The sequence below is a fragment of the Archocentrus centrarchus genome, chromosome 19 (genome assembly GCF_007364275.1).
Source record: "Archocentrus centrarchus isolate MPI-CPG fArcCen1 chromosome 19, fArcCen1, whole genome shotgun sequence".
Lineage (NCBI taxonomy): Eukaryota > Metazoa > Chordata > Actinopteri > Cichliformes > Cichlidae > Archocentrus > Archocentrus centrarchus.
Genome location: NC_044364.1, coordinates 20,948,823 through 20,969,052, shown reverse-complemented (window position 1 = coordinate 20,969,052; position 20,230 = coordinate 20,948,823). Strand labels below are relative to the sequence as shown.

The following is a 20,230-nucleotide window of genomic DNA, read 5'->3' as shown; positions in this document are numbered from 1 at the left end:
GGATGACATTATACAAAGGAACCCACAATCATTCCAGATTCCAAATGCTTCCAGGCTGTACACTCTTTTGACCACTATGAGGGAAGCATTACAGGTGCAAGAATTGGCTCATTCCCTCCTTCACTCCTCCACATTACCACTGCCACCAGCCACCCACTCACTAGTTCGACAGCCTGCCAGTTCCTCGCCACCATAGCCAGTCGGCTCTTCGCCAGCTTCGCCATCCCCTCAGGGAGGAAAGCCTCACTTTTGGCCACAGAGGAATGGAATCAGACACCTGACACCTGTGGCCTCACTCCACTGGAGTCATTTGTCTGGGGTATACGAATCCCATCCCACTCACATCCTCTCCTCAACAGCGCCGCTCAGCTCCTCCGCCTCAACAGCACCATGCAGGCCGTTGGAGGCATCCTCTGCCTCTGCCCCTGCTCCACAACTCCCCCTCTTCCTGGAGGAAGTGGGGCTGTCACCATCAGTGTTCCTCACCACAGTTAGAGGCTATTCTCCAGCCTGCACCTACTGGCTCTGCAGACCCCATCTCTGAAGTGAGTGAAACTGCCTCTTTTCTTTGTGCTTCCTCTGGGGCAGAGCAACTACAGAGAGAGACGCGTTCCTGGTCCTCAGTGTTCTAAGACTGAGAATTTTGTTTCTGAGCCGGTAAACACTGAAATGTTTGGTGTTTCTGTGTCCACATACAGCGCAAATGTGTGCTGTGTCTCTTTGCCAGTGAATAATAAAAATGAGTGTGCAGATGAGCCAGACACTGTTTACACTGAATGCACTGTTTTTGAGCCTGATCAAAGGAAAACTGTATGTTCTATTCATGAGCCGGATAATTTTAAGACAGGGTTCAGGGTAGAGTGTCTTCCTTCTGTGTCAACCAATATTCTAGATGAATTTATTGCATCTAAGCCAGCTCACTTGACTTTGTGTGGAGTACCTGGTTCCAATATTGACTGTGTTTTGTTTTCTGAATCAGAAGTGGAATTTTGTGTTCCTCAATCTGCCAATTTTGAAAGAAAACTCAGATTTGTGTGATTCAGCCTAGCCAGTTAAAGACTATAAATATGTCCCGGCCAGCTAATTCTGGGCCTGTGTGTTCTGTAAATAAACCAACATCTATAGCGTCTGCTGCTCCACTCGCTAGAGACTGCTAATATTACCTTACCAATATTTCCAGAGACTATTGCTCCATCCAGGGCTTCAACTGAGACTCAGCACCCTCCACCCGTCCTTGCTCCCAGGTTAGGGATGACCAGGGCCCGGGCAATACCTGCACCAAATTCTGTTTCCAGGGTGAGGACGGTCAGGCGCCAACCTTAGCTGCAGTCTCCGGATTCGTCAGTGGGACTGCACAGCTCCAGCCTCTTGGGAGGACTGCAAGTGCAAGACTCACTGTGATGGAGCGCGACGTGAGGAGGGCGTTTAGACGTGTAAACACCAGGAAAGCGGCTGGACCAGACGGTATTAGTGGACGTGTCCTTAAGACCTGCGCTGACCAGCTGGCACCTGTGTTTACACTGATATTCAACCTCTCACTGAAACTGTGTGTGATTCCCACCTGCTTTAAAAAGTCCATCATAGTCCCTGTCCCAAAGAAACCACACCCCAGCAGCCCCAATGACTTCAGGCCCATAGCACTCACCTCTGTGGTGATGAAGTGTTTTGAGAGACTCATCAAGACATTCATCACCTCCTCACTGCCCACCACCCTCGACCCACTACAGTTTGCATACCGGCCAGACAGATCCACAGATGACGCCATATCCTTCCTCTTCCACAAGACCCTTTCACACATAGACACTGGTAAGGGGAACTATGTGAGAGTGCTGTTTGTAGATTACAGCTCAGCATTCAACACCATAGTTCCCTCCAGGCTGGTCTCTAAGCTGCTGGACCTGGGCCTGGGCCCATCCCTGTGCAGGTGGGTTCACAGCTTCCTGACCAGCAGACCACAGGTGGTACGAGTGGGTCACCTCACCTCATCCTCCCTCACCCTCAACACTGGATCCCCCCAAGGCTGGGTGCTCAGCCCTCTGCTGTACTCACTGTACACCCATGACTGCGAGGCCACGTCAGAGTCCAACGTCATCATCAAGTTTGCTGACGACACTGCTGTTGTGGGACTAATCTCCCACAATGAGGAGACAGCCTACAGGAGAGAGGTCTCCCGCCTGGAGAACTGGTGCCAGGAGAACCACCTCCTGCTCAACGTCAGCAAAACGAAGGAACTGATTGTGGACTTCAGCAGGAAGCAGCAGAGGGACTACCATCCACTTGTCATCAGTGGTGCTGAGGTGGAAAGAGTGGACACTTTCAAATACCTGGGAGTGACCATCTCACAGGACCTGTCCTGGACTCATCACATAAACATCACTGTGAAGAAGGCCAGACAGCGTCTCTACCTCCTCAGGCGGCTGAGAGACTTCAAGCTCCCACTCAAGGTGCTCAGGAACTTTTACACCTGCACCATCGAGAGCATCATGCGTGGGAGCATCACCACCTGGATGGGAAACTGCACCAAGCAGGACTTCATGGCCCTAAAAAGGGTGGTTCGTTCAGCTGAACGGACCATCAGAACCACCCTCCCCAACCTGCAGGACATTTACACCAAGCAGTGCAGGCTGAGGGCCATGAAGATCCTAAAACAGCCCAGCCACCCCGGACACTCTCTCTTCTCCCTGCTCCCATCAGGCCGGCGTTACCGCTGCCTGAGGACTAAGACTGAAAGGTTGAAGAAGAGTTTTTACCCACAAGCCATCCGTCTGCTCAACTCTGAGCCCTAACTGGACCATTATTGCACAGTGTAAATATTATAATTTATAAAAGTGTGTATAGTGTATAGTATATAGAGTATAGTGTATAGTGTGAATTACTTTTTTTTTATTTTTATTCTTCTTATTATTTATATGTGTGTGTATATATGGTTGCAGGTACAAAATACATTTCACTGTGCATTGTACTGTGTATAACTGTGCATGTGACAAATAAAACACTATCTTAATCTTAACACTATCTTAATCTTAATCTTAATCTTAAGTTCTCCTGAGCAGCCTCTGCATCCTGAGCCAGAGCTGAAGCTGCCCCAGTCATCTGAGGAGTCATCTGAGAGACCTCCTGCTTAGCCCCAGTCATCAGAGGAGTCCTCTGTGCGAGTCCTCCACAGCCTGTGGCTCTGCTGCTGCAGCTTCAGCCAGTACAACAGGGGCTGCATGGCAGACCTTCATGCACCCCCAGCTTCAAAAGTATCCTGAGAATCCCGTTGGTCCTGAGAACCCTGAGCAAGAGCCACAGCAGCCAGAAGGTCCGGAGGCCGTGGGTGCCAAGCTGCCTGAACCTGAGAGCTCGTGGATCATGAGTTGCCAGAGTCTGAGCCATGACAGCTCTGCCTGAGTGTCTAGAGTCTGTGCCTAAATCCAGCAGTTGTGCCAGAAGTGTCCTCGTCATCTCCATCGATGTTGACCCCCGGAGGGGTCTCATCTTCTTTATCTCCAGCCACTGGAAATGTCCCATCACCTCCACAAACGTTGGTCTCTAGAGGGTCTCCTTTGTCACCAGCTCCCAGAAGGTCTCTTCCAATGTTGGTCCCCAGCCATGCCACCTGAGGGTCTCTGTTGCTGATGTTGGCTTCCAGCTAAGCCACCATAGGTGTCCTGTCGTCTTTCTTTAGCACCAGAGAGGTTATCTCCAACGTTGGCCTCTGTCCATGCCACCTGTTGGTCTGCGCTGCCGCCAAGCACCTGAGGTGTCACGTCGCCTCCGCTGATGTTGGCTGTCAAAGGGCTTCCTTTGTCACCAGCCTCCAGAGGAGTGCCGCCTTCTGAGTGTCTTCGCCTCCACCTTGGTCATCAAGCTGGCCCCCAGATTTGCCTTGCCTCCAACCTCGGACGCTCTCTCCAGGTCTCTCCCCAGTCTTACCAGTTTTAATTTTCAGCTGAGCTGTTTTTCTGTTTGTTTTCACTCCACATTAAGCAGAGCAGAATTTCTTGTGGAGAAGGTCTACATCTGTGAGCATGTTGTGTCAATCTGAGACAAATCAATCTTGACAACCTATAAACTGAATAGAAAGCGAGCTTTTGCCAGAAAACATCGACAACATGAACACGCACCCACGTTTGACTAAATAAAAGCAAATTTAATCTGCATTTGTTGGCTTCCAAAAGCCTCCGACTGCATCTGAACATCGTCTCAAACAAATTAACATGGAGGCTTCAGACAAGAGAAAAACATCTGTGAGAGAAAACAAATGTGTCTATTTCAGTGATGGAGACACAGGCTGCAGTCAGTCATGTTACAGTGTGTCATTAAACTGTTCCTGCAGCCTGACTTTCATTCCCTGAAATTATTCTTTAAGGCAGCAGCTGTTCTCAGGCAAATCCTCGCAAAACGCAGAAAAGCAGAGAAAAGAAAAGCCTTCCATTGTGGCTTAAAGCCTGTGTAGATAAAAATATAAAGAAACACAACAGAAACCTTTGGAAATATCAAAGCAGCAAACCATCTGCAGTTGGTGATGCTGAAAGCTGTAGGAAGACATTTCTGCAGGAGGCGATGTAGAAACATAGCACAGCAGGGGCATTAATAGCTGAGTATTAATTTGAAAAGAAGGTACAACATAATAATTCAAAAACCTGTGCTACACATTAAATTTGTACAATTTTTTTTTTCATTCAGAAAACTTCCTAATCAGGCTGCTGGACTGCACACGTGTCAGTGTTCAGTTTGTCTGACAGCAGAGAGGTGTAACCCCAAAGCGAGATTAACGTGTCAGTGGGCTGTGTCGACCTTAAAGAGTTTTCAGTGTCACGAAAGTGGCTCTCTTTTTATCTGGCTAAATCACTGTGGTTGCGCTGAACATGTAACCAGGTTAGGAGCAGGTTATGCTCAGAGATTTAAAATGAACTGGAAGCGCCGTGTTTTCACTGATTCTTCTAATTCCAGCATGTTCTCAGAGTGATACAGATTCTCCACTGGGGGATATGTTTGATATGAGCAGCTTGTTACTAAAACCTCTGAATGAAGCCCAGCTGTAAGGTTACAGCAGCTCAAACTGTGCGTCTCATTGTCACTGAATGTGCACGGATTAATTTGGTGATGCAGAATATATATAAATGTTGTTCTACTTGATTCTAATCTGCTGCTGAGTCTCTTTGACACTGCTGGAAACACAGAACACACACCAAGAACACCTGTTTGATCAATCATATTAATTTAACTTTGATCTGCGACAAACTGAAGCAATTTCCACATCTCCTTTATCAGGCTGTGGGACAGGAAGCTTTAAATTTAAATGTTTCCAGGATAAAGTTTCAGTCACTTTAGAAGTAAGCAGCAGCACTGAGAGCGACTCAGCCACAAAATCATTCATGGGAATTCAAATTTTTATTTTACCGCTCTGTGCCATAAAGCAGCAGATTAACCAGTTTCTGCAGCATTCATCTCGCAGATTATTTTACTGATAGATTTTTATCACCATTTTATCATCATGCTCTGATAACATCAGTGACTGGAGCAGGCGGCGCTCACAGGGATAATTTTCTGTGGAAAAAGAGCAACATGACCTGTGAAATGCCCTTTAATTGAGCACAGTCAAAGGCTGAAGCAGAAAGTGTAGTTTAACAGAGACACCCATTATATCTGACTGAGATTTTATGTTTTGTCAAGCCAGCTAACACAAAGAAAGCTTGGATATGTTGAGCTTCATTTGTAGTATACCCTTCTGGTCCTGTATTTATTAAAAGTTAGTTTTACTAACATTTTATCCAGTTCTATCCAGTTCATATAACATTTGTTTTAAATTCTTGTATTCCTTATTAACCTGTCAAAGCCAAGCAATTAGATTTAACTCCTGATGTGGTTAAATCTAATGAGTGGTTAAAACGTCCAGATGTGGACAGAATCATGTATTCCTATAACCGACTGTCTCAGCTACCTTAGCTCTTGTGTTTTTGCCCTGGCAGCTAGGATAATCATTTAACTCTGTTGTTTTTCAGAATTAAATTTTTATTTATATAGCGCCAAATCACAAAAAAACAGTCGTCTGAAGTTGCCTTTATATTGTAAGGTAAAGACCGTACAGTAATTACAGCGAAAACCCAACAACAAAAATGACCCCCTATGAGCAGGGAAGGAAAAACTCCCTTTTAACAGGAAGAAACCTCCAGCAGAACCAGGGTCAGGGAGGGGCAGTTATCTGCTGCGACCGGTTGGGGTGAGGGGAAGGAGACAGGACAAAAGACATAGTGTGGAAGAGAGCCAGAGATTAATAATAACTAATGACTAAATGCAGAGTGAGGAATTAACAGAGTGAAAAGAGGTGAATGAAAAAGAAATACTCAGTTATGCTGCAATATGCTGCTGGGTGTTTCCATGATGCACTATGGGATCAAAAAGGTTGATTAAAAAGGAAAGTTTTAAGCCTAATCTTAAAAACAGAGAGGGTGTCTGTCTCCTGAATCCACACTGGGAGCTGGTTCCACAGAAGAGGGGCCTGAAAGCTGAAGGCTCTGCCTCCCATTCTACTCTTAGTTATCCGAGGAACCACAAGTAAGCCAGCAGTCTGACAGTGAAGTGCTCTGTTGGGGTGATTCGGTACTATGAGGTCTTTAAGATAAGATGGAGCCTGATTATTCGAGAACTTGTATGTGAGGTGAAGGATTATAAATTAAATTCTGGATTTAACAGGGAGCCAATGAAGAGAAGCCAATATGGGAGAAATATGCTCTCTCTTTCTAGTCCCTGTCAGCACTCTAAATGCAGCATTTTGGATCAGCTGAAGACTTTTAGGTTCTGCTCTTATCCTGGTTCTTATCCTGGAGGTTTCTACCTGTTAAAAGGGAGTTTTTTCCTTCTCACCATCGCAGAGTGCTGCTAAATCTGTCAAATACTGCAGCAGAGTGAAAAGTACAAGTAAAAGAATATGTTTCCTTAACCACTCGCAATAGAACAGAGACTGAAGAGATTTGATGACCAACAAGAATGTGCAAGGCTATTCAGGAGCAAACTGACCTAGGTGAGGCTACGCTGCCCCATGAATTTCATTTCTACACTCACTTTTATCTCCTAAAGAGTCGACTCTATCATCAGAAGCTGTAACTCTGTCAGTGTCAGTATGAAGTGAATATGAGCTGCTGACCCTCCTGTGTGTACTGAAAATACAAGAAAATCAGCAGGCTGATGTCTCACTGACATTTAAACATTTTAACATTTACAGCTGATTTAATACAGCCACCACACCCTGTGAGCAGCATGTGAGGCTCCTTCTAAAGCACAGATAACACCTAAGCTGGACAGGAACCAATTCACATTTGGGAGCTCCACAAAGGCCCACCGCCATTTGCTAATAACCCCACCTTAAAATAAGACCACCAACCCATTTGTTCATATTAGGTCACAGTTTTTCTGCTCATTGATTCATGTGCCTGTGGTTTCAGGGTTGAATATCACATATTTTCCATCATGCTTCACTGGGTGATTTCAAATGGACCAATCATCTTCGCATTACACTGACAGCAGTGTGTGTGTGTGTGCGCGTGCAGCATCTGCGCGTGTGTGTGTGAGAAAACACACACGTTCACCTCGGAGCGGCAAGCTATAGCCACTCAGCTCTCAGAAATGAGCCCTGTTGTCATGGCAACATGGCAGATGTGAATTCAGCATCCTTGAAACACGCCCAACCTCCAGTGGTTGTTGGTTCAATTCCAGATGAGCTGGAGGATTTACAGGGATCTTTCAGATTTAATATACAGAACCAGATGAGAAGCTCCGCCTCGATGTAAAGATCCCTGATCTGACTGGAAGAATTGGGTGTGATCTGAAACCTTTTGGGCTCAGCTGGGTTAAGCCAAACATTTCAGATCAGAAGAATCAGACGTTCAGAAGACCCTTATGAGTGAAAAAACAAGGGAACAGTTTACCCTGCCCGGGATAGGGTTACCGGGGCCCCACCCTGGAGCCAGGCCTGGGGAGGGAGCTCGAGGGAGAGCGTCTGGTGGCCAGGCATTAGCCCGTGGTGCTTGGCCGGGCGCAGCCCGAAGAGGTTACATGGGCCCGCCCTCCTGCAGGCCCACCACCCGCAGGAGGTGTCGTAGGGGTCGGGTGCAATGTGTGTCGGGCGGTGGCCGAGGGCGGAGGCCCTGGCGGACCGCTCCCCGGCTATCGAAACTGGCTGTTGGGACATGGAATGTCACCTCTCTGGTGGGGAAGGAGCCTGAGCTAGTGCGTGAGGTTGAGAGATACCAGCTAGACATAGTTGGGCTCACCTCAACGCATGGCCTGGGCTCTGGAACCAGTCTCCTGGAGAAGGGCTGGACTCTGTTCCAGTCTGGAGTTGCCCTCGGTGAGAGGCGGCGAGCTGGGGTGGGTATTCTTGTATCCCCCCGGCTTGCTGCCTGTACGTCGGAGTTTTCACCGGTGGACGAGAGGGTAGTTTCCCTGCGCCTTCGGGCTGGGGAACGGGTCCTGACTGTTGTTTGCGCTTATGCGCCGAATGACAGTTCAGGGTACCCACCCTTTTTGGAGTTGCTGGGTGGGGTGCTGGAGAGTGCTCCATCTGGTGACTCCATAGTCTTGCTGGGAGACTTCAACGCTCATGTGGGCAATGACTGTGAGACCTGGAGGGGCGTGATTGGGAGGAACGGCCTGCCCGATCTGAACCCGAATGGTGTTTTGTTATTGGACTTCTGTGCAAACCACAGTTTGTCCATAACAAACACCGTGTTCGAACACAAGGATGTCCATAAGTGCACATGGCACCAGGACACCCTAGGTCGCAGGTCGATGATCGATTTTGTAATCGTATCATCAGATCTGCGGCCGTATGTTCTGGACACTCGGGTGAAGAGAGGAGCTGAGCTGTCAACTGATCACCACCTGGTGGTGAGTTGGATCAGGTGGCGGGGGAAGATGCTGGACAGACCTGGCACACCTAAACGTATTGTGAGGGTGCGCTGGGAACGCCTGGCAGAAGCCCCAGTCCGGGAGATCTTCAACTCCCACCTCCGGCAGAACTTCGACAGCATTACGAGGGAGGCTGAGGACATTGAGTCCGAATGGACCATGTTCCGCACCTCCATTGTTGAGGCTGCTGCTCAGAGCTGTGGCTGCAAGGTGGTTGGTGCCTGTCGTGGTGGTAACCCCCGAACCAGATGGTGGTCACCGGAGGTGAAGGGAGCCATCAAGCTGAAGAAAGAGTCCTATCGGGCTTGGTTAGCCTGTGGGACTCCGGAGGCAGCTGACAGGTATCGACAGGCCAAGCGGAATGCAGCTCGGGTAGTGGCCAAAGCAAAAACTCGGGTGTGGGAGGAGTTCGGTGAGGCTATTGAAAAAGACTTTCGGACGGCATCGAAGCGATTCTGGCAAACCGTCAGGCGACTCAGGAGGGGAAAGCAGTGCTTCACTCACACTGTTTATAGTGCGGGGGGGGGTGCTGCTGACTTCAACTGAGGCTATAGTCGGACGGTGGAAGGAATACTTCGAGGACCTTCTGAATCCCACTGACACGCCTTCTGTAGTGGAAGCAGAGTCTGGGGATGAGGGGGATGACTTGACCATCACTGGGGGTGAGGTCACTGAGGTAGTTAAACAACTCCTTGGTGGCAGAGCCCCTGCGGTGGACGAGATTCGCCCTGAGTTCCTGAAGGCTCTGGATGTTGTAGGGCTGTCGTGGTTGACACGCCTCTGCAACATCGCGTGGAGATCCGGGGCAGTGCCATTGGATTGGCAGACCGGGGGGGTGGTCCCCATCTTTAAGAAGGGAGACCGGAGGGTGTGCTCCAACTTTCGGGGGATCACACTCCTCAGCCTCCCCGGTAAGGTCTATGCCAGGGGGCTGGAAAGGAGGGTGCGTCCGTTAGTCGAACCTCGGATTCAGGAGGAACAATGCGGTTTTCGTCCTGGTCGTGGAACGCTGGACCAGCTCTTTATCCTCTCAAGGATATTCGAGTGTGCGTGGGAGTTTGCCCAACCAGTCTACATGTGCTTTGTGGACTTGGAGAAGGCATTCAACCGTGTTCCTCGGGGTGTTCTTTGGGAGGTTCTGCGGGAGTATGGGGTGTCTGGCCCATTGTTGCGGGCCATTCAGTCCTTGTACAACCACAGTGAGAGCTTGGTCCGTATAGCCGGTAATAAGTCGGATTTGTTTCCTGTGGGTGTTGGACTCCGTCAGGGCTGCCCTTTGTCACCGATTCTGTTCATAATTTTTATGGACAGAATTTCTAGGCGTAGCCAGGTGGCGGAAGGCTTCTTCCTTGGTGGCCTCAGAGTCTCATCTCTGCTTTTTGCAGATGATGCGGTTCTGTTGGCTTCATCAGGGGGGGGCCTCCAGCTCGCAGTGGAATGGTTCGCAGCCGAGTGTGAAGCGGCTGGCATGAGAATCAGCACCTCTAAGTCTGAGGCCATGGTCCTCAGCCGGAAAAGGGTGGAGTGCCATCTCCGGCTCAGGAACGAGTTCTTGCTCCAAGTGGAGGAGTTTAAGTATCTCGGGGTCTTGTTCACGAGTGATGGGCGAAGGGAACGGGAGATCGACAGGCGGATCGGGGCTGCTTCTGCAGTGATGCGGACGCTGCACCGGTCCGTCGTGGTGAAGAGGGAGCTTAGCGTAAAAGCGGAGCTCTCGATTTACCGGTCGATCTACGTTCCTACCCTCACCTATGGTCACGAGCTTTGGGTAGTGACCGAAAGAATAAGATCGCGAATACAAGCGGCAGAAATGAGTTTCCTTCGAAGGGTGGCTGGCCTCTCCCTTAGAGATAAGGTGAGGAGTGCGGCCATCCGGGAGGGGCTCAGAGTAGAGCCGCTGCTCCTCCACATCGAAAGGAGCCAGTTGAGGTGGCTCGGGCATCTGATTAGGATGCCTCCTGGCCGCCTCCTGGGTGAGGTGTTCCGGGCATGTCCCACCGGGAAGAGGCCCCGTGGTAGACCCAGGACACGCTGGAGAGATTATGTATCTCGGCTGGCCTGGGAACGCCTTGGGGTCCCTCCGGATGAGCTGGAGGAGGTGGCTGGGGAGAGGGAAGCTTGGGCTTCTCTGCTTAGGCTTCTGCCCCCGCGACCCGGCCCCGGATAAGCGGAAGAAAATGGATGGATGGATGGAAGAATCAGACGGATTCATGGAGGGAACGCACCTGACTGCAACGGTACTGATCACAGGTAAAGAACTGACAGGTCACATGACTTATCAAACAGATGATGTGACACCTGCTTTTTCACGTTTCTGCGTCCTCGCCAAGTGACACTGTGAAACATGGGCGGCACGAACACAACACCTGCATCAGGTGAGGTCTTACCTGAGAGGGGAGGAGGGAACAACAGCAGGCGGGCCCTGGAGGTGTGTCCACTTGGCCTCTGGATAATCTGATTAGTTAAGAGGAGGCGTTTTTCTCTTCTTGGGAACATGCCCACTTCCTCTGGTGAGATCCAGGTGTCAGTGAGCTGCAAACATATTACCAGCATTACCATTTATGAGTGTGTGTGTGTGTGTGTGTGTGTGTGCGTGCGTGCGTGCATTACCTTTGGGAGACGATGATGATGATGAAGAGGTGAAGATCGATAGAACGGCTGGAGGAAAGGAACAACTTCAACCACTGGACGTTCCCACTGAAAACACGTAAAATTTTGTTTTAACTTCCTGTTTCACCTGCTCAGACAGACAGACGCAGAGAGACAGACACAGAGAGACAGACGCAGAGAGACAGACGCAGAGAGACAGACGCAGAGAGACAGACAGAGAGACAGACAGAGAGAGACAGACGCAGAGAGACAGACACAGAGAGACAGATGCAGAGAGACAGACGCAGAGAGACAGACGCAGAGAGACAGACAGAGAGAGACAGACGCAGAGAGACAGACAGACAGAGACAGACAGACAGACGCAGAGAGACAGATGCAGAGAGACAAACACAGAGAGACAGACGCAGAGAGACAGACGGAGAGAGACAGATGCAGAGAGACAGACAGAGAGACAGACGGAGAGAGACAGACGGAGAGAGACAGACGCAGAGAGACAGATGCAGAGAGACAGACGCAGAGAGACAGATGCAGAGAGACAGACGGAGAGAGACAGACGCAGAGAGACAGACAGAGAGAGACAGACAGACAGACGCAGAGAGACAGATGCAGAGAGACAAACACAGAGAGACAGACGCAGAGAGACAGACGGAGAGAGACAGACGGAGAGAGACAGATGCAGAGAGACAGATGGAGAGAGACAGATGGAGAGAGACAGACAGACAGATGCAGAGAGACAAACACAGAGAGACAGACGCAGAGAGACAGACGCAGAGAGACAGACGCAGAGAGACAGATGGAGAGAGACAGACGCAGAGAGACAGATGGAGAGAGACAGACAGACAGATGCAGAGACACAGACAGAGACAGACACAGAGAGGCTGACAGGTAGACAGGTGTAGATGCAGCCTCCTGTCAGAGAATCTGTCCAATTAGAATCCTCGTGGCTCTTCCTGATCTTTGTACTGTGTGAAGAAAGAACTGGAGGACTTTCAGGTGAAGCTGCTGACAGAATAAAACGAGGACCTGAACTCATCATCTTCTTATTGAAAAAGGATTTTTCATCAAGGTGAAGGAGCTCTCAGAGATCCATTATCACTACAAAAACTAAAACTCCTTCATCCATTATCCACATGCGAAAAGAGACAAGTCAGAGAACAGGTCCAGATCTGTCAGCAGGCTTATGCTTTTTAAGCCAAACACACAATTTCAGAACCATCTGCAGCGCGTTCATGTCTCTCCACCATTTAATGTCACAGTTTAGGATTTCAGACACTTTTCTTTGTTCAACACAAACAGCCTTTAAAGAGAAAAATCACTTCAGAAGGTCTGCTGATAAGATGTTAAACTCTGTCACTGGAGTTTATGCAGAAAGAATTAAAGAAGAGCAGCACAAGATAATTAACACGACACCAATAATTAACAGACAATTATTCACTTTGCCCTCAGGGATCATTAAAGTTTCATCTTATCTCCAGACTGCAGAGGAGGCCGAACTCACTTAAAGACACTTTAGATCAAACTGAAGAAGCGACGTGAGGACAGAGACACTGAAAATAACCGCTTTAACTCTTTCACTTCAAGTATAAATCAATCAACTTAAAGGACAAGATGAAACATGAAACATGCAAATTCAGATTCATTAAAATAAATGAAAGTCCTGTAATCAGTCAGAGCTGCTCACTGAATGAGGTCATGACTGATTGAGCTCATTCACTGTGTCAATGTAATTATTTTACAATAGAAATGTAATCGGTTATAGCTGATTGAATTACATCAAAATGTTGATACCAGAGGGGTTACATTCAGATATATTTGTTTCAGTGCAAACCTTATATGTTGGATATAACATTAGCTAACTCCAGCATGTATGAAAAGCTGTTGGACTGATTTGCATGTAACATAAAGAAGGTTCGGATAGCTGAGAGACAGCTGTCTGTACGTCTGGGAATGTCTCACCTTCAGCCACCTGAAACTTCCATGCCAGAGCAGGGGGCACTTTCAGTGCCATTAAATCAGCAGTAATGCTGTTAATTCAGAAAAGGCTCCAACATGACTCTGCAGAGTAAAACTGGTTTCCAGCTGTGAAAAGCTTTTTGTCACTTCCTGCTGATGCCTTCTGTGATCTGGACTTTATCTCAAATGACTCCCTGCTGTACCAGAAAACTGTGGGAGCACCTGTGCATTGTGGGAAATGCAGTCTGTGACCTGTTTGTGACTGGAGACGAACCCTTTTCTTTTATATTTATCATTTTCAAGAGATTTTCTTGAACTATGAGGATCTCTGATAAACGAGACAGCAGCATATTCATATTCATTCAGCTTGTCATAAGAAACTGAAATCTGTGAGTAACAGCAACATGTAGGCTGTGCAGACAAACACAAAACAATATTTACAGCCACACCCTGCTCATGCTGCATGTTAATAAAATTTCAACATGTGTAAATGTGGATGACTCTCGACTGAAAGAAACACTTCTTGTTACTGCTCCTGTGTGAGGCTGCAGGTATTTATTAAAGTCAAAGGAAAGAATCTGACTCACAGCTACCAGTGGGCAACAATCAGAACATTGGCAGATCTTCTATGAAATCCCAAATACTCATATTAGTTTCTATGTTTTGACATTCATTAAATATGATATATATCAGATACATACAATACATGGGAGACTGATAAAAATGATGTGATACCACAGAACTCTGTGGGTGGTGATTAAAACAGAGGCTCCAGTGATCTCTGCAGGTTCTCTGTGCAAAAATGTGAAACACTACAAACCAAACAAACAAAGTATCTTTGCTGCCTGTAATACATCCACAGCCTATATGTGTCCTAGCATCAGGTGACTGCGCTCCCCCTCACTATAAATACATGTGCAGTGAGGTCAGCAGTAAAAATAACAACAAACTCACTGATTTTGCTCCTTGAAGAGAAAAAACATTGGGATTTACTAACACCAAAAGAAGGTGTGGTGTTACCTGCATCACTTATGCTACCTGCATGGGGGTCACGTTTGCTCTAAAAATAGATTGATGCCACACTCGCTCTTCTTAACCTCCTCTTTATTAAACACTTGGAAGGAGAGAGGCATCATGCCAGACTCTTTATTGATTTCTCGTTTGCATCTAATACTGTTCAACCACATGTTTCAATCAGCAGGCTTTTAGATCAGTTTAAGTTAAGTAATAATCTTGCTGGCTGGATTCTGGGTTTCCTAACTAACAGGACACAGAGAGTCAGAGTAAATGGAGCTCTGTCTGACCAAGCCCTATCACCCACTGGTTCACCACAGGGTGCGTCCTGTCCCCCATTGCTGTTTATTCTACACGCAAACGTGTCCGAGCATGTTTGACGGTAAAACCATTTTAAAGCATGCAGATGGCACAGTCGTTAGTCTTCTGTGTGTCAAGTAAACCAGCCATGGATCTGTTGTTGAACACTTTGCCAGGTGGTGCGAGAGAGTCTCATCTCCAGATCAACGTATCAAAAACCGAGAATATGATTGTGGATATCAGGAAAAATTCCAGCACATCTGTTTCCTTGGTGTCATGGTACGGCAACCCGTCTTTGAAGGACAGGAATAAATTGTGAGCTGGTCAGGGAAGATGATTGGTAAATCGCAGCTTAACCTAGACTTTCTGTACACCTGACAGCTGCAGAGGATGACCAGCTTCACCTTAAACCATGACCCCCACCTCTTATGTGGATTTTCAGCTTCTTCCCTCCAGACAGAGGTTTGCAGTCCCTAAATGCAGGACACAGCATCACAGAAACAGCTTGTTTGTAGTATTCTTAATCTGAGGGTTCCAAGCTGTGATTTTAGTGAAGCCTGGAGATCTCTCTCTTTTTCCCCCTTTTGTTTTTCTATGTGAATCTTGTCCGGTGTCTGTGTTTGATGTCTGTTAGAATGGTTCTCTGCTCTGTTAACTGTAGGAACCTGAACCTTTCCCATTTTGCAAATCAGCTGATGCAGCACAAACATTAAATATTACATTTTTTTTTGGTTTTATCAGGGCACTGAACACATAAACACTGAACACACATAATAAGTTCAGGTGTTTCACGTTACCTGCATCAGGTGTGCATGCTCAGGTATCCACACTGCTGGGGGGTAGAACACCAAAGGAGGCGTGGCCTGGTATGTTGCAGCTGACCAGCTGGCCAACCACAGACACTGGGGGGTAGGGTCTACGCTTATGGACAACCAGGGTGTGGTGGTGGTGGTTACCATGCCAACCGGCTGACCTTTAAACCTGGTGACTGGCAGCATCATGATGACATCACCATCTGAGTGACAAACAGACCAATTGTGGCTGAGCACTTACGATCACAGGCAGATTGATTATATTGATTAAACTGGGCACTAAAAGATGTGAAGGGAGAAAACAAAATCATCTCAATACTGAGGTCAAAGTCCAACAATCTGCAAATAAAAAATTAATAAAAAAAAAATACAGTTTTAATACATCACAGCTCACTGATCAGCTTGGCCCAGAACAAAAAGAAATCATAACATAAAAAAAAAAAATTCCAAGAAAATCTGGAAAAATGAGTAAAACCCGAGTTCAGAATGAAAACACTAAAGTCTTTGTTTTTTCCATTTGAAGGGCAAACGTCTCACCCACAGCGGCATCACATCCATTCACCTGCCATACCTCATCAATGTGTGATATCTGCTCCATTAATACTGGATCAAAACACCACTTCCACATAAACACTGCATCAAAGGCTCATTAATCTAAAATCAATAGAGCATAAATCATGTATCACTGTGAACACCTCTGGATTCAGCATCAATAAATATTTAATGCTTTCTGAAGAAGAACAAGATGTTAAACTGTCTCAGGCTGATGTTTGATGATAGAGTGTGACTCTACTGTTTCTGCTGTTACATTTAGCCTGATCTGTTGATGGAAACCACTCCTGATCAGGGTTTTCGATCTGATCATACTGATCACCTCAAAATCATCATCACATCTTTCAATCGTGAGCTTTATTTCACTTCGATGTGTTAAAGTTTGGTCAGTTTGAAATGAATCTGCTCAGAACATAAAACATGTTTCAGAATATTTGGCAACAAAAAACACAAAAATTAGCTTAAAAAATTAGATTAGCATGAAACAGATCGGTCTCTTCACAGAATCAGAAACATTATCATTTTCACACACTGATAACCTTCCATCAGTTTATTGATCTCAAATGAATCTGAGCAGCCTCTTAAACAAATATCTGCTGTCCAATCACAAACTGTGAGAATAAATTATCTCTGATTTTTCTTCAGACCCACATTTGTTCAGAGAAACATGTTTCTGACTCTGATGTTCCTCAAAGCTTCCTCTTGTCCTCCTACAGCTTCTCCACCATGAACACCATCAGCAGCCCAAACATCTCACTTCACGGAGCCAGTTTGTGTCACGTGATGAACTTGAGACAGCCTAAACCCAATCTGATGAACTTTCTACCGACAGGTCCACCAAGTACTGTAGAAGCGGTACACACACACACACACACACACACACACGCACACACACACACTGTATGAATCAATATTTTGAAGTAAATTGCATGCATAGTGTGTAAAATAAACAGAATCTTCTAGTAGAACCATGTAGACTGGAGGTCTTTGACAGGCTGTAACCAACTGCTGAAGTCGATTCATTTCAATAAGCAGTTGTTGTTATAAACAAGTATCAGAGGGATTTTTATGAGCTATCATTTTTCATGGGCTACAGCCCCCACTTCAGCACACTGAAGTCTTTAGCTGAGGTTGTATTTAATCGAGATGCACTGATCTGATATGTGTTATCTTTGTGTCTGATCAGTTCAGTCCACTTCTGAGTTCTTCTCAGACTCTTCACCACATTTCAGCTGGAGGAAGCTAACAGCAAATGGTCGGTATGTTGGAGTCTTTTCAACAACAGATTTTATTTGTATGTTTGAAAGTTTTTAACATCAAAAACTGATGATGATGATGATGATGATGATGATATTCTGTTCAGCTTCTCCTTCTGCTCCACTCTGTGTGTGACTCAGACTGAGCGCAGGAAAGACTCTCACACTGAGGTCCAATCAGACCAGTGATGAATACATTTTTATTTTATTCATCTCAGTCCTGTAATCATTTATTATTTTACTAATGCGTTTTATTCTTGGATCTTTTTGGTGTTACATTTTAGCTTGTAAAGATGTTAAAGTAAGCCTGATGTTGCTTATCCATGAACAATAATTCCCAGTCTCTTCCTCAAAGCCAGGATTACAGATTATTGATTTGGCTCAGGTATTGCTCAGTACTCAGTTTGGGTATATGAGAACTAGAAACAGTGGAGTCAGTATTGAATTCTTAGATGTTTAAGACTGTAAACATAACTTTCTCAGGCCTGACCCAAAGATATTAATGTGGCAGTCAGATGGAGGAAGATAGCTTTATTAAATTTATTCAACATGGTGTCCTAAAGTGAGCATGTTTTTAATTTAGGATAACTGCCACCCCCTCCCACGCGCACGCACACACACACACACACACACACACACACACACACACACACACACACACACACACACACACACAGAGAGAGAGAGAGAGAGCTGTGATTTTACAGATTAATGAAAGAGTTTGTTTGTGTCAGTGGATCCCTGCATAAATAAAGTGATCAGTTACCTAAAAATAAACGTGATGAAAATGTTTGAAGTAAAAAAACTGAAACTGTTCGGAATCAAACACCTGGAGTCTCGGATGCGAACAGCTGCTGCTGCTGCTGATGATGCAGACCTGCAGCTGACCGGAACATCAGGGCTAAAAGGGTTAAATTCGGTAAGAGTCACCTACCGACCTGCGGAGCTCCTCCAGGGTCTGTCCGTTAAACTGCTCCTCCAACCGGGGGGACCAAGCCTCTCCGGTCCGGTCACGTTCCTCAGGCTGCCGCTCTCGGAGGTCCTGACGGAGGTCCGCAGATCAGCCTCCCATCCGGCAAAGGTGAAAGCACAAGCGCGGCATGACGTGAAATAGCGACAGACTTAGAGACAGACAGCAGACAGGCGAAGACAGACCTACCGACAGACTCCCGGTCCTAACGGACACACCGCGCGTGTCACGGCGATGCGACGCCTGTCGGTAGAAAAACACCGGAGCCCGCGTGCAGCTCAGAGTCGTCACGGAGTCTCCCCCCTCCGCCTCCCTCCTCCCTCCTCTGTCCGGTACAAACGGATTTAAACGGAGCTCCTCTCAGATCAAAGAGCCGCTCCCCTTCAGCGCGCGCGCGCGCGCGCGCGCGTGTGTGTGTGTGTGTGTGTGTGTGTGTGTGTGTGTGTGTGTGTGTGTGTGTGTGCGTGCGTGTGTGTGTGTTAAACTGAAGTACAGAGTGGTAGTAATCAATAATCAATAATATCAGAAATAAGCAGGAATGTAGTTGTTTGCTGTTTTGAATTTAGTTATTTTGAGTTTGACTTTATGCTTTCTGTTCTCCTGAATTAATTCCTTATTATTGTTTGTAATCTCTCTGAGTCTCTGGTTTCATTTTATTTCTTTTCTTCTGTCTAGTATTTGTAATATTCGCCTCCCGGGCCCTGGACTACTAAACAAGTTCAACATACCCACGGTATCTTTATTCTCTTACCCTAACACTGTCGATCACAGGACGCTGGTTATCAGCTGGCTAACTTAACCCAGGGTTTCCCCTGCGCGTTCACACCAAAGGAGCGGGGCTGGCAGCGTCTGAACATCCTAACAGTGGCGTGTCACGGGTCATATGACTTTTCTTCCACAGAAAATGATGAGTGCCACCTGTTACTGAGATGTTATCAAATGATGATTAAAATCTAAAAAGAACACAAAAAATATACCAGTAGAATGCAACTCTGTTGTAAAAAGGACATGCAATTGATGCTGCAGCAAATGGTTAATGTGGTGGTTTAGCACACAGAGCATTAAAATAAAGATTTGAATTGCAGTGAATGATTTTGTGTCTGAGTTCCTCTCAGTGCTGCTGTTCATTTCTAAGGTGACGGCTGCACATCAGAGCTCTGAAACTTTAAACTGGATCCACTGAAACATTAAAGCTTCCTGTCCCACAGCCTGATGAAGGAGACGTGGAAATCGCTTCAGTTTGTCGCAGATCAAAGTGAAATTAATGTGACTGACTGAACAGGTGTTCTTGGTGTGTGTTCTGTCTTCCCAGCAGAGTGAAATAGTCTCAGCAGCAGATTAGAGTCACGTACAATGTTTTATACATTTTCTAAAATCACCAAATTAATGCACACATTCCCATGACAATCTCATACACAGTTTCGCTTCATGCAGTGGTTTGAGTAAAGTACGGCTTAACAAGCTGAATATAAAAAATGTATTCTCCAAGCAGAGAATCTCTAATATACTTAAAACATGCTGTAAATAAAAGACTCGGTGAAAAAGCAGCGATTAGAGCGGATTTGAAACTGAAACTGTGAACACAACCTGCTCCTGAGAGTTTTTATTCTCTCAGCTGCAGACTCGCTGCTGTTTAAGGGTTTCAGAGTAAAGACTGAATATAAAAGTAGAATTTAAACATAAGCTTAGTCTATGTACAAACTTGATATGAAGTCTGCAAGCACAGTGTAGGTTTCATATTTTGACACTTTGTTATAAAATTATACTAAGAAGGCCCTATGCTACGAAGTGAGTTCAACATACCCAGGGTATCTTTCCATTATCGGGGAGTCTCTTACCCTAACACTGGCGAGTAGGATAAACCATCA

The 20,230-nt window shown here is 46.5% G+C and overlaps 1 protein-coding gene across 1 annotated transcript in view; it reads right to left on the bottom strand.

Annotated features, from left to right (window-relative positions):
• The window catches only part of LOC115798914 (uncharacterized), a 36,159-nt gene extending 17,482 nt beyond the window's left edge, over positions 1 to 18,677 (bottom strand). Inside the window, exons 1-5 of the mRNA XM_030755928.1 lie at positions 18,552 to 18,677; positions 18,331 to 18,457; positions 15,570 to 15,787; positions 11,506 to 11,592; positions 11,283 to 11,427 (exon numbers count right to left, since the gene is read on the bottom strand). Coding sequence (XP_030611788.1) covers positions 11,283 to 11,427; positions 11,506 to 11,592; positions 15,570 to 15,773 — 436 coding nt within the window. The 5' untranslated portion in view covers positions 15,774 to 15,787; positions 18,331 to 18,457; positions 18,552 to 18,677. The remainder of the gene's footprint in view (positions 1 to 11,282; positions 11,428 to 11,505; positions 11,593 to 15,569; positions 15,788 to 18,330; positions 18,458 to 18,551) is intronic.
• Positions 18,678 to 20,230: the final 1,553 nt, after the last annotated feature.